This window comes from Amborella trichopoda, chromosome 5, assembly GCF_054954075.1.
Source record: "Amborella trichopoda isolate Santa Cruz 75 chromosome 5, AtrichopodaSantaCruz75HAP2 v2.0, whole genome shotgun sequence".
Classification (NCBI taxonomy): Eukaryota; Viridiplantae; Streptophyta; class Magnoliopsida; order Amborellales; family Amborellaceae; genus Amborella; species Amborella trichopoda.
The window spans coordinates 9,087,271-9,107,995 of record NC_142340.1 but is presented as its reverse complement, the minus strand read 5'-3'; the positions used below and the strand labels follow the sequence as shown (position 1 = coordinate 9,107,995).

Below are 20,725 nucleotides of genomic sequence, written 5' to 3'. Positions count from 1 at the left end.
TTTGGCCTCAGATTCTAGATTTAGACCAACCAATAGAATCTGCGACCTTTCTTCAGTCAAACCTAAGGTTTTTTTCATAAAAATAAACCCCTCCAAAAGAGTTCCTGATTTAGCACTTGTACCCTTGTTTGGAAAAAACTTGTGCTAACGTTTTGGAAAGGGTTAAAATGAATTCTACACCAATCCACCTCAGATCCTCTTTCTAAATCAACGAGTTCTTTGACTTGAATTCTCCTTGAATGGCTCAGCCATGGACCTGCTTCCCAAGCTCATTATTCATGCGGACAGCGCATGACTTAGCCATTCGGTCATGGATCTTGAGAACCATTAGTGAAGATCATCTTGGATACTGCAATTCTTGTTTTCCCATGGTAAAAGTTAGTTATATCAATGCCCAGACGAACATCTTCACCAAATGCACCATTACAAAGTCCCAAATAGTGTCCTGCATCAAGCTTTGAAGGTCAAATGCTACTCTTTGATGGTTTCAGGGCCAGCCAAAACCCCAACCTACCTGTCAAATTTTTTAAAAGTTGAAGATAGAAAGAACGCCACCAAAGCTAGTAGGGCTTTCACATGTCAAATGCAGAAACTTAAAGAAAACCTAGCACTCAATTCACCAAAATAGAACATGTTTTTCAATATTTGACCGATTCCACTTCATATTTAAAGACTCCTGATAACGTTGACAGAAAATTGCCAAAGTACTCTGAAGAAGAAATCTGAAACTTTCTGTTGTTAACACACTGAAGGAGAGCTTTTCACATAATAGCAATGCAGAGAAGAATCAAAGCAGTACCAACATTCTTTTATTCTTTGTCAGGATTGCAGTAGAATTATTTAATTACAACTGTATTACATATAGACTTGCCAGAAACCTTCAAAGAGACAAGTCCATCACAAACCTGAAAATAATCAAGATATACAAAGAATTGGTGATCTTAAGGTCTCATTTTCAGTATGAGAGCATGGTTTTGTTTTGCATGCTCGAGAATACTGAGAGTTGTAGGAGCAGATAAAAGATTAGTATGGGTTTGTTTTGAATACATTATACAACAATTTCTGTAGCATACTGAATAAGCCAGTTTAAGGTGGATTTGGGAGTGGCACTCCTTTACATCACTAATGTGATGGGTGCAGCATCTAACTGACGGTAACACAATGGGCCAGGGGCTCTTTGCAAATTAATCACATCATGGGGGCTAAAGATCCGTTTAAAAATGTCTGCAAGTTAGCAAAAGAGCATTGCAAACCACCCATTTACTCCCACTGGATCCTTAACACTGTAGCACCTCATTGTATAGCATATGCCTTTGCAAACACAGCCTAAGATCTTAGGAATCGGGTTTGGGCTGCTGGGTTTTCATAGCACAACATCTCAAGTTCCAATCCTATGTAACCTTGTCAAAAAAAAAATCCTGCCTTAGATCTTTTCTCCTGTACAAATCTCATGAGACATGAACCAACCTCATTTGACTAGGGAAGCCCAGTGTGAGGGTGTATATACAGATGTTCCAATGCATTCCATCCCATTCAGATTGGAAATTTCATCCAAATCAGTTTCTAGCAAAAAGCCCAATATGAACAGGCAAATAAGGACCTTGTATTTGGACACCTGTGAGGCACAGATAATTCAAAATGCTTGCTATGTCCATGTCGGATACTTCAAAGGTGTGTAAAATCACCAAAAAAAAAAAAAAAATAGCCCTGATGGCTGCATGCCCAGAGCCATACCCGTGAATAAAAGATGAAGCTCCCACAGAAAGTGTCGTGCTATGATTTATATCCAACTGCCCCACAAAACTAGGAACTTCCTGATGTACAGCAATACAAATATCATAACTTCTAAATTTATTGGAAAAATATGTGCAAGCCTGAACTCTTAATAACTGGCAACTATGACATATCAATGTTGAGAAAATAAGATTTACAAGATTAGATTCCAGTTCTCCAGATAATGAGAGTTGCATACAAAGATGCATGCAGCTCATTAACCAAAGAATGGAAAAAAGAAAACAGACAAGTACAATCATAAACAATAAAATCTGCTTGTATTGTTTTCAAAGGATAAACAGTTTCTATTGTTTAAAAGATGAATTATAGAGATGTGTGCCATTGAGGGAACAAAAGAAGCCAAAATTAAGACAAAAAAGATCTCTAGGTCAATCATGAAGAAAACTACATGAATAAACATCTTCTATAAAATAATACATTATGTTAGGAAAAAAAACAGCATGCATTACATAACCCCAAAGGATAGCAATCAAAGCAATGGAAAGGAGTAAAAACATGGAAATGTAAAAGCAGCAGTTTAAACAATTATAAACTGTACCTCGAGTCTGTTTTGCATCCTTGACCGACAGCGCATTCAAAAATCTTGTATCATAACAGTCATCAGGGAGCTCCAACATGTCAGAAAAGGCACTACCAATCATCATGGGATGATCATTTCCAGTTTCATACACGTGTTGTGAGCCATTCAGCGAAATCTCCTTCTCAGATGAAGTCCCTGTGCAGTCCGAATTAGTATTCACTGGGCTCGCTCCTTTGGATTCTGTTGATTCTAGGCCATCTTGAAAGTCTTGGCTAACTATAGGGTCATCACTACCAGGGATTGCAAGTTTTGTCGTGCTCTCTAGAACCTTTGTTAGAGGGCGCCGCCTGTTTTTTCTCCTAAGGTTTTCATAGACCTGGCCTGCCTGAGATCTTCTTCTTTTCAAGGTAGAAGAAGACCCCTTGCTGCTTTGTACAGGACTTCCATTAGACAAGCTGTAACCAAAATTAGACTCACTGGGTGAACCACTATCAGCAAGAAATCCTAACTCATGTGTTCCTTCAGTTAGAGAAGAAAACGGCTTTTGTTTACTGGTAACTTTCAAGCCAAGGTCCTGGAGACCTCTCATGCGTTTTGCACCGCCATCATCTTCTGAATCATTTGGGGTTTTTCTTTTTGACCGTTGCATATAATGATCTGTTTGCTCAAAGGATATAACGGATTCAGATGCTTCTTGAGTTAAATTTGATTCTAATATATTTAACTGCCCAAACTTGTAACCCCTCTCATCTTTACCAGGGGCTAAAGTGTTTTGTGACTGCTTAACCAAAATACCATTTTTGGAACCAAGTGAATGATCAGTCCTCGAGTAGATATTCTCACTCGCTTTCGAGTTGCGAGCACTTTCAAGCTCAAGAGCATGGAGAATGGCATCTTCTCTACGAGCATATTTGACAGCTTTCTTGGCAGGATGAGCTGCATAAGCCTTGGCTTTTTCGATGCACTCATCATATTCACCACACCGAAATGCTTTAACACGCTTGGACTTTTCGATATTGTACCAGTCCCTGAAAGCCAATAAGCAGCTCGCTATGAAAATCGAACAGCAATACAATCAAAATCTGTTATACGATCGTATAAAACCACAAATTTAAAATTCAATGAGAAAGAAACCAAAGCATCAGTTAGTGCTTACATTTATCAAAAAAAGAGATTTATCCGGTATTTGCAATTGAAACAAGAACATCTCCCTTTAAATGGGGGCATATAAGAGATACCCATAAAAACCAAGTGTTGATTCATGATCCCCTACCTAAATATAACAAATGAAAGTTTGGCATAATGCAACAAAGTGGAGAATTGAACTATCAATGCTTCAAAGTTTAAACAGCTATAAATGATCTTCAAATCACAAAAAATGTCAACATATGCCAACTGACATACATGCATATTAATCTGAATACTAATTCAAGCATAAATTGCTAGGAATTGTAGAAGTTCTTTATTGTCCCATCAAGTGATGGCCCAATCTTGGGATTTGATCTTTTGCTTAAGCTTGATCTACCGAGCCTAGACTCTGCACAGATGCTGACAACAACATGTTTTTATTTTGTTCACAATGGCCTTTTTATTCAAACTAATAATAATTTTTTGATATTTGGACAAAACAAAAAGCAGCCCAAATTTCATAATGCCACAGCATCTAGTGTTATGCTTGTAACAACACAAGCATCAATCATGGATTTTTTAACATGGAGAAATTAAGGTAAGTGTAATATGCAAAACAGCAGCAGTGATGACTTCAAATTTGCTAAACCATGCTTACCCCACTTGGAATCACACCTAGGCAATGATTGGAATTTCAATGTTGAACACCATGAGCTTTGCTCCTTTTCACAATTGGGGGGGAGTTTCTCCAGTGTATACCTCTTAAAAACCTCTTCGTGCAGCATAAAATTTAGATTTAACATGAAATTACTTACACTTGGATGTTGTGGGCCGTCACCTTAAAGAAATGTGTATCACAATTCTATATCGATTGTCCAAAAAGCAAATTATTAATAGAAGTGTTTTATCAACAAAGTAAGCACCCAAAAATTTCTATTTTTTTTCAGAAGAAATATGTTTCTCGAAATGTTGGGCTCCTAAAATATTGATTTAAGCTTCCTCTTATTATGCTTGTCACAAATCCTGCCTAGGAAAAGTACTAACATTTTTGGTGCAAATAACGGCCATGCAACCATAAATTTTGCTGAAGCAATCTAATCAACCATCTAAAGCTTGCTTCAGCCATGTACCTCTTGTAAGCTTCAAAAACATAGGTGTCATGGCTCTAAAACCATACCTTTCAAACTGATTCCAGTGCCATAAACCAGCTGGTCCCGGCTGATGCCTATGTGTGCTGGTTGGTAGAATTATTTGTATCACTTCACTTCTATGACTTTCTCAGTTCTCACAACATTGTGGTTTTGAGATTTCGATTTTGCCACTTTGGAAGTGTATGGACTAATAATAAGGACATCAGAGTCGTAGATTTTGGAGTACAAGCATGTAGTTGTGGTCTTGTATTTTAAGTCATTTAGTATTTGCTCTTTATGTGTGTGTGTGTGTGTGCATGCATGCATGCACGCACGCATTTTGGTCGCACATATATTAGGGGTGGCAATGGGTCGGGTCCTGCTGGACCCGTACCCGTACTTGAAGTAGCATATATGGACCCGGACCCGGACCCGGACCCATGACCATACCCGGACCCGAGAGAGAGATAGGATGTGGGGCCGGACGTCAGAGAGTGTAGGGGGAGAAAAGAGAAAGAGGAGAGTGACTTTATGGCTTATAACTTATCTCACCAAGCTTTAATGATTTATGCCTTAATCATTATGGAACTTTGGGTCACGTGCAGAAAGGGTGGCTTGGCAAGTTTTTCTTAGAGAGAAAGGATGAAAGAGAGAACGAGAGAGAGGATGCGGTGGGGCCGAACGTCAGAGAGTGTAGGGAGAGAAAAGTGTGAGAGAGTGTCAAACATGCATAAAGTAGAGAGACAAAGGTGAATTATTTGATTGTCATAGGGAGAGAAAAAAGAAAAGAGATGAAGAAATAGAGAAGAGATATGTTAAATTGAAGAAGAAATGAGATAGGATTAATCCCACATCGAAGAGGTGTAAAGAATTTTCGGTGTGGAAGCTCTATTAAAGAGGTGGGGGAACTTAAAGCCGGTTTAAATAATTAAATCAATAAAATAATAAAATTAAGATTAACTATATATATCAATACAGGTCCGGGTACCCGCTGGGTCGAGTATAGCCATACCTGTACTCGAACTCAAAAATTTCAGACCCAATGGGTACCCGGACTCGTATTTATTATAAATAATTAACTTTGATTTTATTATTTTATTAATTTAATTTTTTAACCAACCCTATGTTCCCCCGCCTCTTTTATAGAGCTCACACCCCGAAAATTCTATACACTTCTTTGATGTGGGATTAATCCTATCTTCTTTCTTCCTCAATTTAATGTCTCCCTCTTATTTTCCTTCATCTCCTTTGTTTTTTCTCTTTCTATGACAACCAAATAATTCACCTTTCTCTCTCCACCTTATGCATGTTTGACACACTCCTCTACCTCTCACTTTTCTCCCCTGCACTCTCTGACGTCCAGCCCCACCGCATCCTCTCTCTATTTCTCTCTCAGTTTCTCTCTTTAAGAAAAACCTACCAAGCCGCCCTCTCTGCGTGCGACCCAAAGTTCCATCATAATTAAGGCATAAAGCATTAAAGACTGGCTAGATAAGGTATAAGTCATAAAGTCACTCTCCTCTATCTCTCTTTTCTCCCCCTGCACTCTCTGACGTCCAGTCCCACATCCTATCTCTCTCTCAGTCTCTCTCTCTAAGAAAGGCCCGCCAAGTGCCCTCTCTTCACGCAACCCAAAGTTTCATCATGATTAAGGCATAAAGCCAAGCGAGATAAGGCATAAAGAAAGAGTTTTTTAATGCACCCAGTGTTTCAAAAATCACTAGGCGGCACCTAGGCGGTCGAGGTGGTCCAGGCCGCCCAGCGCCTAGGCTGGTGCCTAGAACCTGGATGGCCCAGTAGAAATTTTTTTGTTCTTGGGTTTTCTCTCTCTAAAATAGCCTCTAATGGGTTTTAGGTTTCAAATGAACCTAAAACCCACAATTTTGCCTCTTTAGTATTAAAAAAAAGGACCAAAAAATACCCTCAAGGAACCACATTTCTGCCCCTGGGTGGGGTGCAGGCCCTGGGCAGCCGCCTAGGCGGGTTCAGGCTGGCGCCCAAGGAGATCATCTTAGGCGGCCACCCAGGCACTGGGCAGTCCGCTTTTTGAAACTATGAATGCACCTTAAAAAATCTAAAGAGAACGTTTTTGAATTTTTCATCTTAAGAAGATTGGTTTAGTCCCACATTAATGGGAATAAAAAGAAACCATGTGGGTCGAGATCTATAAAAGTAGAGGCATAAACCCCCTCATTGAAAAACTATTTCAAAACCCCCTGGTTAGTGTTGGGTATTGGTTCGAATCTCGGATCTGGCATTACCCGTTGGGTATGGGTATGGGTAAGGCTAAATTGGACCTATCGAGTAAGGGTACGAGTCCAAGTCCCTATATGCTACTTCAGGTACGGGTACGAGTCCAAGTCCCTATATGCTACTTCAGGTACGGGTACAAGTCCAGCAGAACCCGACCCATACCCAACCCATTGCCACCCCTAGAAAAAGGGGGGCTCTTGGAAAGCAACAAAGAAATGATAATAATCTCTCTATAAGAAGACTAAAGAGAGGTAATACAATCCTTTTGGGGTCAACCCTTTGGGGTTATGGGAAGGGATCTCCAAGAGAGAGATATGGCGTCCTAGAGAGATGCGGTATTCTCATAACGTTCAGGCTTGGTTCGCTCCGCACTTTTAGAGAGAGAAAGTCTCTTGGTTGCTCTTAAGGTTATCTTTACAGTATTGGTGATAAAGAGAGAAGTTGATTAGCGACGTTGTTCGGTGTGGAGAACCAGTTAAGAAAGATACATTGGTAAAGGTTTAGCTAATGTTTAGAGAGAGGCATATCTCTTGTAAGTGATAACCGCAATCTTCATTATGCTAGTGGATTTTACCTTACCAGGGCCGTGGACATGGCCTTTTTTGGGTGAACTACAAAAATCATGCATCATAGCGGTATCATTTTGTGTTTGCTTTATTTTTCACTTTTTTTACGTCTAGGTGTAATGTTGTATTCACTCATCTCGCATCTAATCAACTATGTACACGATCTTGGTTAGGATCTTTGTATTAGGGTTCCTAGTTTCACAAGTACGGTTTCCCAAGGACCCTGCTATTGATATCAGAGCACAAGTGTTTAGGGCCAAGGTTTGTATTCTTAGCAGAGAAAAATACATGGCCAATTTAGATGAATACATAATTTGAGGTGGAGAAATTTGATGGTCAAAAGAATTTCAAGCTAGGGAATACATAGGCTCAAACCTTTTGGTCCAAAGAGGATAATGCAAGGCATTACTTGGAAAGGATAAGAAGTCAGAGTCCATGAGTGACGAGACTTGGGTAGAAATGGACCTCAAAGCTTTGGCTACTACCCATTCGTGTTTGGTGCATAGTGTCTTGTTCAACATAGTGGAAGAAAGACATCTAGGGGTTTGTGGGGAAAAGCTCTCAAATGTCAGTCAAAACAAGTCTCTCGCAATCTGGATTCTATTGAAAAGAAAATTGTTTAGCTTGAGGACGAAAGAAAAGGACCAAACTTTTCGATCACTTGAATGATTTCAAAAAAATCATTTGTGAACTTGAAAGTAAAGGGGAAAAAAAAAGATGAAGATAAGGTGGTAATGTTGTTGTGTTTGTGCACTACCGGGACACTAAGTTGCACCACAGAGGACTCACTTAGTCACTTGATTTGAATATTATTTATAATACATGGCTTGCCCATGAACTATGGAAGAAAGCATCTCTTGTAGAATCAGAATCCTCAAGGCAATGGGTCAATCAAGTGAGCAGGGTAGTTCACCTAGGGAACTTTCAAGAAGCAAGTTCAAGAGCTCGATCAAAGTTTGGCGGTCAAAATATATATATATATATATATATATATATATATATGTGCGTGTGTGTGTGTGTGTGTGTTGGGCATGTGGTAAGCCTAGCCACATTATTTAAAAAAATAATAAATAAATAAATACTAAGAGGGAAAAAGGGGAAATCCTTTGGCTCTTATTTGGCGACCATAGGGCAAGGTGAGGCCGATGAAGTCAAAGAATCAACATCCAGTTATTTTGAGAAGTATCAAAGTCGGAATCTTGATAGTGAAGCCAATGCATGACCATATAGATCATGGTTAGATATATATAAGCCACGTTAGAATGGATTAGCATTAATATGAAACAACACACTTTGACTAGTAGTACGGGCGTGGATGCCATAAAGATGTAGGATGGAATGGTTCGAACTTTTGAGAATCGAGGCATGTGAATAAGTCATTCCCACGAGCACAACGGATTTCCATAAAGATATATGATGCAAACGCCATAAGCATGAAGTAAGCAAAACATCATGCTCATGGTCATTATTTGGCCAGAGCGATTGTGGTGCTGACTAAGTTCTCTAGGTTCTAGAAGAAATGAACAATCAAATATGGTTGACAAGCAAAGTGCATGAGTTACTATCAAGGGGTGGTGGTGAAAGTAAATCGTCGAACTAACGCCATAAAGAACATCATGGCCATTCATTTATTCTAAAGGGACAGCTTTTTCATTATTCCAAGAGGGTTATATAAAAGGGACTAAAGGGTTTTGGGGCCCAATCCTTTGTTTTTCACCCTCAAGATGAGGGTTCCTTTCTTGGTGAACAAGAAAGAGAAGCATAGAGAGAGAAAGGAGGGCTTGTTATCTCCTAGGATCAAGAAGGCTTTTGAGTTAATTTTGATCACTCTTACACCATCATAGACAGTAAATCACAGTGTGGGCTACTGAAGAGAAAGATGATCTCTTGGGGGTGTCTTGGTGAATTGTAAGAGAAGTTTTCGTGAGAGCATTTTCATTAAATTATTCATTGAGAAGTAACTTTGTATCTCATGTTGTAATTTCCAATGTACTGGGTTTTTAGTTTAATTGTTTTTCTTTTACTTTTTTCTGGTTTAGGTTTAGGGTTCTTTTGGGTTTCTAGTTTTCTTTAGAGGTATTTGTATTTTGTTTTTTAGCTGTAGAGATTTCAAGTTCAGAATCAAAAGATTTAATATTGATAAAAACTTCTTAGAGAGCAAGTTAGGGTTCCGGGTTTTTCTTCAATAAATATATAACATTGGATCAAAAAAGAGAGAAAAGAGAAGAAGAATTCATTTTGAATCTTGTGAAGAAATCTTTTTGGGGTGGACTCTGTTCCAAACCTTGAGAGAGGGTATAATCTCCCATCCTCTATTTTCATCTTATATTTTTCTAATTTTTGTTATTTTCTTTCTCCTTCATCCCTACCTCTTAATCAATAACAATGGCTGCATTGTCATCATATCGTATTATTATACCGTTGTCACGTTTGAATTCTTTACATGTACGTACAATTACAGCTCTGATCACTTCTGATCTTTCCAAGGACATATTGGGTACTACTTCTTTGATTACAACAACAATAATGTCACCAATATGAGCATATCGGGAGTTACTAGCTCCTACAATTTGATTACACATCAATTCTCGAGCCCCGTTATTGTCCTCTACATTAAAATAGGTTTGAGCTTGAATAATTTTTTTTTCTTTTTTCTTTTTTTACAAAGTACGGGGGGGAGAGAAAGAATAATTGGCATCAAAGCCTACAAGATCCATCCAACACAATGACACCAAAACCTACTCATGCCATCAAATTATAGAAGGTATAAACAAAGCCTTAGAAGATATTGAAACGAGATTTGCGAACTTCGAGGAGAGATCATGATATAATCAAACGGTTGTAGTGATTGAAACAGACCATCCATTGATAAGAGGGAGCTCGCAACCACGAAGATCTGATGCCATGTTTCCCTCTAGAAATGAATCGAGCTTCACGGTCAAATCGAAGTGTCGATACTGAACGTAACAACAAATTTGCAGGCAAGATCCACAACCTAAGGAGCCCCCACATGATCTCAATATCAAGGTCGATCTCTGTAGAGTTTTTCATCGCGAGTTCGAAAGAAAAATTAAATATTCGACAATTCAGAGTTCTACTATAAGTTGCCCATAAAGTGTTTGATTAATTGGTTTATTGAATAAAATAAAGTAGCAAGGGAAAAGATCAGATTTCATTACCAACTTTTAAGGTCTCTGAAGGATATGATGAATTCAACAAGCTTGAGATCAAGCTTATCTCAACCCCAATAGAATAATGTAATGGGTTTTCTTTTTAATTTTTTTTAGTTTTATTATTTTTTCGATTTTAGGTTTTATGTTTTTTTGGGTTTTTAATTTTCTTTAAGGGTATTTGTGTTATTCTTTTAGTTGTAGAGATTTGCGGAGCAAATTTGGAAAATTTAAAATTGATTAGGATTTCTTAGAAAGCAAGTTAACATTTAGGGTTCTTTTCTTCTTATAAACATGTAACTATTGGATCAGAAAAAAGAGAAAAGAAGAAAAATTTATTTTCGATCATTTGAAGAGATCTTTTCGGCATGGACTCCCTTGTAAACAATGAGAGAGTATAATCTCTCATCCCTTTATTTTTATATTTAGTTTTCTAATTTATTTATTTTATTTTCCCTCTTCCCTACATCAATTGGATTGATGTAGGGATGAAAGAAAAAATACCAAAACTAGAAAAATAAAGGATGAGATATTATACTCTCTCTTAGGGTTTACAAGCGAGTCCACCCTAAAAAGATCATTCACAAGATCCAAATTAAATTCTTCTTCTCTTCTCTCTCTTTTCAGATCCAATAATTACATATTTACAGAAGGAAAGAACCCTAAACCCTAACTTGCTTTCTAAGAAACCCTATTCAATATTAAATACTCAATTTCTTCCCCTCAAATCTCTACAACTAAAAATAAAAAAGAAAACAAAAAATCCCTCAAGAAAACTAGAAACCCAAAAGAACGCTAAACCTAAAACTTAAAAAATAGTAAAACTAAAATATCAAAATAAAAAACCTGTTACATCATTCTCTTGGGGTTGGGAGAAGTTCGACCTCAAGCTTATTGAATTCATCATATGCGTTGGAGGCCTCATCAAGAGTTGGTGATGAAGTCCAACTGGGTTGGGAGAAGTTCGACCTCAAGCTTATTGAATTCATCATATGCGTTGGAGGCCTCATCAACAGTTGGTGATGAAGTCCAACTGATCCTCGGCACTTTATCTTCTTCAATGAACCAAATCATCAAACAATATATAGGCAACTTGTAGTGGAACTTTGGATTGTAGAACATTATTTCAATATCTCTTTCAAACTCCTGATAAACCTCTACAAGACTAACCCTGACATCGAGATCATGTGGGGACTCCTTAAGCCATGGACCTTGCCTGCAAATTTGCTCGTCACATTTAGAATCAGCACCTCGAATCGGTTGTGAGACTCGATTCATTTTTAGAAGGAAATTTAGTGTCAAAGCTATATGGTTGTGAGCAACATTTTTCTCAATGAACGTTGCTTTTAATCACTACAACCGCCGATTACTTCGTTGATCCTTCTTCAAAGTTCACAAATCTCGCTTCGAATATCTTCCATGGCTTTGTTTATACCTTCTAATTTGTGGAAATAGATCATCTATCATAGGAGTAGGTTTGGCAGCATTATGATAGAGGGATCTTGTAGGTTCTAATACCAATTGACGTAAAGATGAAAGGAGAAAGAAAACAACAAAACCAGAATAATATAAGATGAAAACTAAATAATGAGATATTATACCCTTGCCCAAGGTCTGTAAGGGAGCCCACTCAAAAAGATCTCTTCACAAGATCGAAAATAAACTTCTTCTCTTCTATCCCATTCGAATCCAATCGCTACATAGAATAAAAGAACCCTAAATCCAGACTTGCTCTCTAAGAAATCCTAATCAACATTAAATCTTTTACTTTTGCCCTTAAAATATCTACATCTAGAAAAAAAAATGCCCCTAAAAAACTAGAAACCCAAAAGAACCCAAACTTCAAATCTAAAAATAGTAAAACAAAAAAATAAAAATAAAAAAATACTACATCAATTTTTCTCTTTGATAGTTAATTTTACTTGTCGTCATGGCCCTGGATGTAGCACAAGTGGTGAACCACGTAAATTTGGTGTTAGCTATTATTATTTTATTTCCTTTTATGGTATGTGTGTCCAAGCAATTTATTCTATTTGATTTCTTGGGCATTTCCACAGGTTATTAAATATATATTAGTGCCTGAGTGTGTGGTTGTGGTGGCCAATTGATTTGGGTTAGGTCTCCGGCATGCTGCATGCCCAACAAAGAAAGTAATTTTCCCGACCTTTAACTCAAATTGGGCCGCAGATTTGCTTCTTGAAGGTTCCTAAGATGAATTACCCCGCTTAATTGAACAACTTCTTGTCATGAGCATTTCTAACTCCAATTCTACAAGAGATGATTTCTTCTAAAGTTCACGCACAAGCAATCTGCTACCTATTGTACTCAAATCAAGTGAGTCATCTTTGGTCCAACTTAGTGTTGTCACCATATTATCATAGTGTTTCCATAGTGTACACAAGAACATCACCGCCTCATCTTCATCCTTCATTTTATTCTTCAAAATTTTCAAGTTCCCATATGATATTGTTGAAAGTGTTCAATTGATAAAAAACATTCATTCCCTCTTTCATTCTCAAACGAAACAATTTTATAAAATGCAGTTTGTGAGACTAGTTTTAATAGACACTATCTAGCTTCTCCCGTAAACCCTTAGCCATTTTTTCTCCCACTATGTTGAACAACACACTATCCGTCATAGACGGATTGTAACCAAACTTTGGGGTCCATTTCTACTAAATCCTCATCACACACGGACTGCAGCTTCTTGTCCAATTGCAAGTAACACCTTATATTCCCCCCTTATTAGACCAAAAAATCATGAACATTAATCTTCCATAAATCGAAATCATTTTTACCATCAAATTTCCCCACCTCAAATCAACTACTTGTTATTTTTCCCAAATTAATGTACGAAACATAATGCTCTCATGCCACTTGTTGGGACAAAAACCCGACCACAACCAAATACCCAAGCATTGAATATATGATTGTGGTAGCCCACGGAAATACCTAAGCAACCATGTGCAATAAGTTGGATGGAGACACAATCCACAAAAGGAAATACAAGAACAAAGCACAACACTAAATTTACGTGGTTCACATCTAAAGCTACACCCATGGATAAGACAGTAAGTAAAACACACTATCGAATAGAGTAATGCCACATGAGATACAAAGTAACTCATAATGAAGAACCCGGTGAAAAACCCTCATCAAAACCCCTCTTTCAACTCATCGAGAGACAACCGAGAGATCACATCTCTCTTCCAGGTCCACCACCATCATTCACTACCTTGCAAGAATGAGCAAATCTAGCTCACAGGCTTTCTTGATCAAAGGCTACAGCAAGCCCCTTCCAAGAAAGAAACTTAATCTAGAGAGAAACAAAATACCGGGCCTTGAAAGGACTTCATTCCCTTTTATATAATCCATTTATATAATGAAGAAGGGTACCCATTCAGAAGTAAATGACTTAAACAATGTCCTTAAGAGCATTTGGTGATTATTATCACTTCCCTAACAATAGTTTCTCTTTTCTTACCAATTTATGAATTGGTTCAGACCATCTGAATTAATCAATGCCACACAAAGTCTAATAAACCAACTTCACAAATGTTACTCATACTAGCGAGCTTTTCCTGATATTCCAAAAGAATGGTTGTCCTTGATTGAATTATATTTGATACAAACTGGAAAAATTTGAAAGTGGCGTATCAAATTTTAATGATAGGTGCTTAGAGGATGAGATTCGAACACTGAATTGCAATGAACTCGTAAACTTGCTGCTAGGGAAGGTTCCTCCACATACAACACTTATTGTAAACAGCCACTCATTTTTGTTTCGTCCTTAAATTTTTTGCTTCTTCAAATGTTAGTGGCTTAGACCTGTACAGAAAACCACACATGTACATTGAATTGTACATTCTAAACAACGTAAAGAAAAATGCTCACATAAAAAAAAAACAAAAGAACTTGAATAGTGTATAATACCTGACTTTTAAGATGGAACAAAACTCGGAATGACAATGAATGCAGAAAGTAATCAAAAGCAAAGACTACACAATTTTAATCTGAGCTTTTGGGTGAAGGGAAAATCTGGATAAGAGTCCACAAGCATTTAATACTTTTAATTGATATGGAAAGTCAAGAAGGTCAAAAGGATTCCTTGGAGACTGCGCTTGAATATTAACAGTACGGGAAAGTCAAGAAGGTCAAAATAAGTAACCAACACAACAAAGCTATAGTAGCCCTTCCAATTGATGCCCAGCATCCAAAATCATATTCTATAAAAGGTTTCCACAAACCTGTTGACGAATAGATCTAAGGGAGGTGACATTCACAATGGAACATGTTAATGAATACAATATTCCAGCCATTTCATGAGAAGATAAGAATTTTTGTTCACTGCGTGCTTAGATGGATTTCTTTGGGTTAGTCTCTTACAGACTGGCATCCTAACCACTTTCATTAGCTCCTAAAAACTGATAAAATCAAGAACCAACAAATAGCATTTAAATAGTTCAGAGTAGTGGATAGCTCAATATTTAGCTCAAAAGAAAATCAGGAAGTTCTTCATTATAAAAAATAAAATAATAAATCTAAGCATGAAAGTGGAACTCACAAAAACTGCACAAAATAGGGAATAAATGTTTATCAAGGCAATCAATGAGAATTCTACATTGAAATTCACAAGTATCATGTTGCAAATTTCAAGGGGCAAAGGATTGCACGTCACTTCTATCCAAGTCCTTAGAAAGGCAAAGTATGAGGTGGATTCACTAACTCCATAGGAAGTTTTAGGGACTCTTTAGATTGAAAGGAATGACTATCACATGGGCAAATAAAAGAAGTGGCTTTTCATGGAGGCTCGACAAAATTTTCTCTAAGAGTTTGGAAAGAATTTCAAGAATTACAGTGTCCTTGAAACATATTCAACAAGAATCAAATGACCAAGCCGACCACTAAATACTATTTAACTTGCTCACAATAAATTGAAAACAAAGAACATCCTAAACTCAGAGCCTTTAAAGGTTGTGTGTGGCTTGTTACCATTTTGGGCAGCCATGTCATATACAGTTTTGGGTTCTGCATTTGTGTGCATAGCTTATGTAAATGCCACTAGGGATAAAAATAAAGTTGGTAAATTTTATATGATCAATGAGAACAACAGTTCACAAGCTAATAAACAAATAAACAAAGATTAAAGGGACTCTTTTTCAGTTCAGAACCCTGGTACCATTCCCTACAATTTCCTTTTCCCCCTATGCAACTTACTCCAAAATAACAACCCTAATTTGGCATTTGTGCAAAATATAGCATCAAGATCCAAATGAAGTGCATATAAATCAAAAAAAAATATTATTTAGCATAGCATCTTTTTTGCACAATAATTGTATTTGACCCTCAAAATACAAGAAGCAAACATTGCTTACATAAACCTATCAAAGAAACATATTTTAATAACCAGGAGAGAGATAGAGCAAAATAGAATAGCAACCAATAATTTACAAAAACCCGACCAATTAAGAGTGAGAATGGGAGAGCGAGACAGAGCTAGAAATGAATAATTGACACAAAAATAATAATAATAATAATAAAGATAGACTGATGCATCACTAAATAGACATGGAGAGAGTGAGACTCAAGTAACATAGAAAACAAGAGAGTGAAAGAGAGTCTATTGCATCAACAAAGAGAAAGAGAGAGAGACAGACATTCTAATGAATCAATGAAGACAAAGAGAGAGATAGACTCATGCAATATAGAAAGAGAGAGAGAGAAAGAGAGAGAGAGAGAGAGAGAGAGAGAGAATCTAAGGCATTCTTGAAGTGAGAGTGAGAAAGAGATGGAGAGGAAGACTTACACACTGGCATCCTCTCTACCCAAGAGCTTGACAGGAGTCCCAGATCTCGGAGAAACCAGGCTCGTCTCTGATAACTCATCCAAACCCATTATTCGACCTGGCCACCATGACCCATTTCGCCTCCTAACCCAAACCAGACCTCCAACAGTTGCATCGATCCCCTTCAAATTATGCTCGCTCTGACCCATTTTACCAAAACAATCTAAAACCCCTTATATTCTTCAAATAAAATTCTCCAATTTCTCAACCCATTTTCGATTTTGCGACATGCACTGCAAGCAAGCTCAAAAAATCATTACAAAAAGAAAAATATCAAATAGCATGAATTTCCCTAAGCTAGACCTAGATAAAACCTTATTTCTTAAAGAGGAGGTCTATAGCGATTAAAGAGAGAAACCCAATAAAAAATATAGTTTTCAGCCTGGTAAACGCAGACAGACAACGCTCATTCAAACTGTGGCCTAGAACAATAGTGGAGGAAGAGAGAGAAAGAGAAATCCACCACATGATTAGATGCCAAGGATCACAACGAACAAAGACATTATTTCTGAGCATTAATGAAAATGTACATTATCTCGTAGCAAAATTACCAGAGAGAGAGAAACACAAACAGACCAGAGCTGGAGAGAGACAGAGAGAGAGAGAGAGAGAGAGAGATTTCTAACGAAAACCATACTGTTGAAAGAGATATTGGTGTGGATTTGTGTCAAAAGAATAGTGATTCTCGAGAGAGAGAGAGAGAGAGAGAGAGAGAGTGAACAAATACAAATTCAAAAGAAATAAAAACAACAAATAAACAAAGAGCAAAGAGAATGAATTGGGCTTAAAGTACCTGGTATTATTTGTGATTTACAGTTCCAGGTGTAATGGCGAGTAATTGGCCGAGCTTCTCTCTAACGTTGCATCTCTCTCTCTCTCTCTCTCTCTGTCTCTGCATATATAATGCAAAAAAGAAAGAAAGAAACTGACGGACGGTTTGGATTCGACGAAGCAAACGAGGGTCAATTTATAGCAGCCGTACAGATGCTGTGTAAGTATTCCGGACCGTCGAAATCGATTAACCTTTCTTCCTAATCGTCATTGCTGGTTCACACGCGTGTTTGCTGGCATGGTCGCCCGTGAGAGAGAGCCTGGTGATCTTTGCGAGCACCCGCAGATACTCTCGGGGAGCATACTGCACATTTCTTCCTCCGGCCAAGGACCAGAGATATTACGCATTTTTCTTATTCCAACTAAGGACAAGATAGATATTTCTAGGCGTGTACAGAGGCGATAGGAGTGGGAATGGGTTGGGCCAGGTTTGGGTCGGGGTAGACATCAACCCAAACTCAACCTGAGTAGGTTTGGGCCTATTGGACTCGGACCCAACCCATCGGGTTGGATTGGGTCTAGGTGAATAAATGAAAATGTACTTAATATTATTTCATAAATTGTGTATTATATAATTAAATACTATTTACACGTATAATTGAGGGATTGTTTACAAAAAAAAATCATTTATTTTTTATACATGGAGATTACAATCATTCACATTTATTATATATCAAATTTGATGGCTTTGAGTAAGCTACGAAATGCAAAAAAAAATTTTGATAAAATATATCCATATCCCTTATTTTTAGATTTTATTTCTTGATAAACTCAAGGTTTCAAAAGATATCTTCTAACCCCCTGGCCACTTTAAACTTATTTTTTATGAGAAAAACATGTTATTTCTAAACCCAATCATTTCTCTCTCTTCACTTATATACTCCAAACTTCTCTCTTTCTCGCTCTTCATGCGTCTCTCTCACTCTCTCCTCCTGTGTTTCTCCAAACGCCTCTCTCTTTCTTCCCAGTAACCTCTCACCTCCATGAAATCCTCTCTCTAGAAGTTTGGGATGATGGCTTATAGAAAATATATGTCTTTTTAGATTTGTTTGACCTAAAAAAAATATTTAAATTAGCTCAAGGGGTTAGAAGAAATAAAATCTACAATTTTTATACCCCAGTATATCTTTTAAAATATTGAATCTATTGTAAAATGAAATCTAAAAATAAAGGGTATGGAGATATTTTTTTTTTTTTTTTTTTTGAACTTTGTATCTATTTAATGACCCTCTTACATCCACCCATTTTAAAATTTAAAGGATAAGAAGGATTGTGAGCTCTCGGTGCACAAAAGATAAATGGTCTCTTTGTAAACAATCACTATAATTAATTATTATTTATATATATTTTATACTAATATATATCAGGTCGGGTAGGGTTGATCTCAACACTACTTGACAGGATCAAAGCGAGACCCAAACATGACCCTGGTTGCCCCTCGTCCTCGTCGCGACCATCGGGACCCGATGGTGGGGGTCCGGTCTGAGGATGCTTTCTCAAAAGCCGCACGCCCATGTGGGCATGGTGGTGCAGCCAAAACCAGCAGAAATGAAAGATCTAGGGTGAGGTAGTACCTACCTCACATGGTGGGGGCGGAACAAACACTGACGTACGTGCCCTATTAGATTACAAAGAAAGCCCCACGACCTCTCAACTCAGTTTGGATCCTGCTCCCTTGCAACTCGTTATTTGCCTTGATTCACGCACCCTATGTAGACCTCAAGGTCGACTGCCTTTGGTTCGCCCTTGGATGGTTCTCTCTTTTGGTTGCGAGCTTTAGTGGTAGGTTTAAGAGGTTTGAAGAGGGGGTGGGGGGGTTGAATTCAGAGTTAAGTGGGGGCGAAGGCAAGGAAAGAGAAGAATAGATAGTAGAAGGAAGAAGAGAACCGTTTAATAATCTCGCAGCCTTCCAACGTTGCCTTCCTTAGGAGACTATCCCAGTTATCTGGAGAAAGGCATAAGGCTGAAGCCTATACATACCCTGGCGACAAGGCGAGAGGTACTACTCGCTTGGGAACTAAGCCCAAGCCTCTTGACCAATACTCAAGTCTCTTTAGAAAGCAGCGACGAAAGAAGGAGAAGAGATAAGAGATAAGAGACGATAAAAGGGAGGAATCACGCAATAATTTCGCAACCTTCCGATGTCTCCTCCCCTAGGAGGCTATTTTAGTTATTTGGATAAGGGCATTAGGCCGAAGCCTATAGATGCCCTGGAGACAAGGCAAAAGGTACTACTCGCTTGGGAACTAAGCCCAAGTCTCTTGACCAATGCTCGAGTCTCCTTAGAGAATGGTAATGAAAGAAGAAACAGAAAAAAAAAGAGATAAGAGGCAAGAAAAGAGACTGACCACTCAATAATCTCACAGCCTTCCAACGTCATCTCCCTTAGGAGGCTATTCCAGTTATTTGGAGAAGAGCACTAGGTCAAAGCCTATAAATGCCCTGGAGACAAGGCGAAAAGTACTACTCACTTCGGAACTAAGCATAAGTCTCCTTAGAGAATTGTAATGAAAGAAGAAGAGGGTCAAAGAGATGAGAGAGAAGAGGAGGGAGAAGAGAGAGAAGACGAGGGATAAAAGAGAAAAGAAGAAGAGAGAGAGAGAGAGAATGGAGGCTGGCGGTGTAACCGCTTGCCTCCTAGAGGGTGAGAGAGGGGAGAAGAGAGTGATAGAGAGAGAAGAAAGAGAGAGTGAGTGAGAGAGAAGAAGACAACGATATATATATATATATATATATATATATAGAGAGAGAGAGAGAGAGAGAGAGAGAGAGAGAGTCGGTATCTAGGGTTGAGCCAATGACTTGAGCACAGTGGCTAGATTTGTTCCCAATGGTCCTTGCAAGCTCCTTGGCAGAAGGGTTAAAGGCTTAGAGAGGGAAGGCTAATGGTGTATGGAGTATGGGATGTATGGGTCTTAGGTGTATGGGTTTGGTGGTATGTGGTGTATAGGTTTTGGTGGTCTAAGGTGTATGATTGGAGGGGGAATTATGGCGTATGGTTAGGATGGGTTATGGAATAGGGTAAGGTTGAGTTGGAACTATGATCTAGAATTTATGGGTTTTGATGGTCTACAGGTAACTCTCTCAATAATAAAATATTCTCTCTTTGATTTAAGCTCAAGTGCAGTATGGCTCAATATGTTATTAATTCAAACTCAAATAAAGAAAACTTACAAATGAGAAGCCCTTCGGCTTATATATAGTTGTCCAAAACATTAGTGGATACTCAAAAGTCAACCTATTTGAATAAAATACACTTCAATAAAATAAAAGTAAAATCCCGTTTTTGGGCAACCTTTTCCCCTACTTAGAAATGTGGAATGACAAAACCATCCCGCCAAAATGGGCTTTTGTCTTTCTCATGGTTCGGGGCCATTTTTGAGCTGTTCGAGCAACTTTTCGAGCAATCTAATGCCATGGAAGCGTAAATCATCTCGAAGCGATCATTCTGATATAAGATTTGAGGCTTGAATCGAAATTTTGTTTAT

At 38.0% G+C, this 20,725-nt stretch overlaps 1 protein-coding gene across 2 annotated transcripts in view; it reads right to left on the bottom strand.

The window, feature by feature from the left end:
* The window catches only part of LOC18443715 (Tudor/PWWP/MBT superfamily protein), a 35,120-nt gene extending 17,850 nt beyond the window's left edge, over positions 1-17,270 (bottom strand). The window contains exons 1-3 of one of the 2 annotated variants that reach the window (XM_088867376.1): positions 16,958-17,270; positions 16,368-16,639; positions 2,333-3,342 (exon numbers count right to left, since the gene is read on the bottom strand). In XM_088867376.1, coding sequence (XP_088723502.1) covers positions 2,333-3,342; positions 16,368-16,555 — 1,198 coding nt within the window. In that variant the 5' untranslated portion in view covers positions 16,556-16,639; positions 16,958-17,270. The remainder of the gene's footprint in view (positions 1-2,332; positions 3,343-16,367; positions 16,640-16,957) is intronic. The other variant, XM_006853897.4, reaches the window with a different exon arrangement.
* Positions 17,271-20,725: the final 3,455 nt, after the last annotated feature.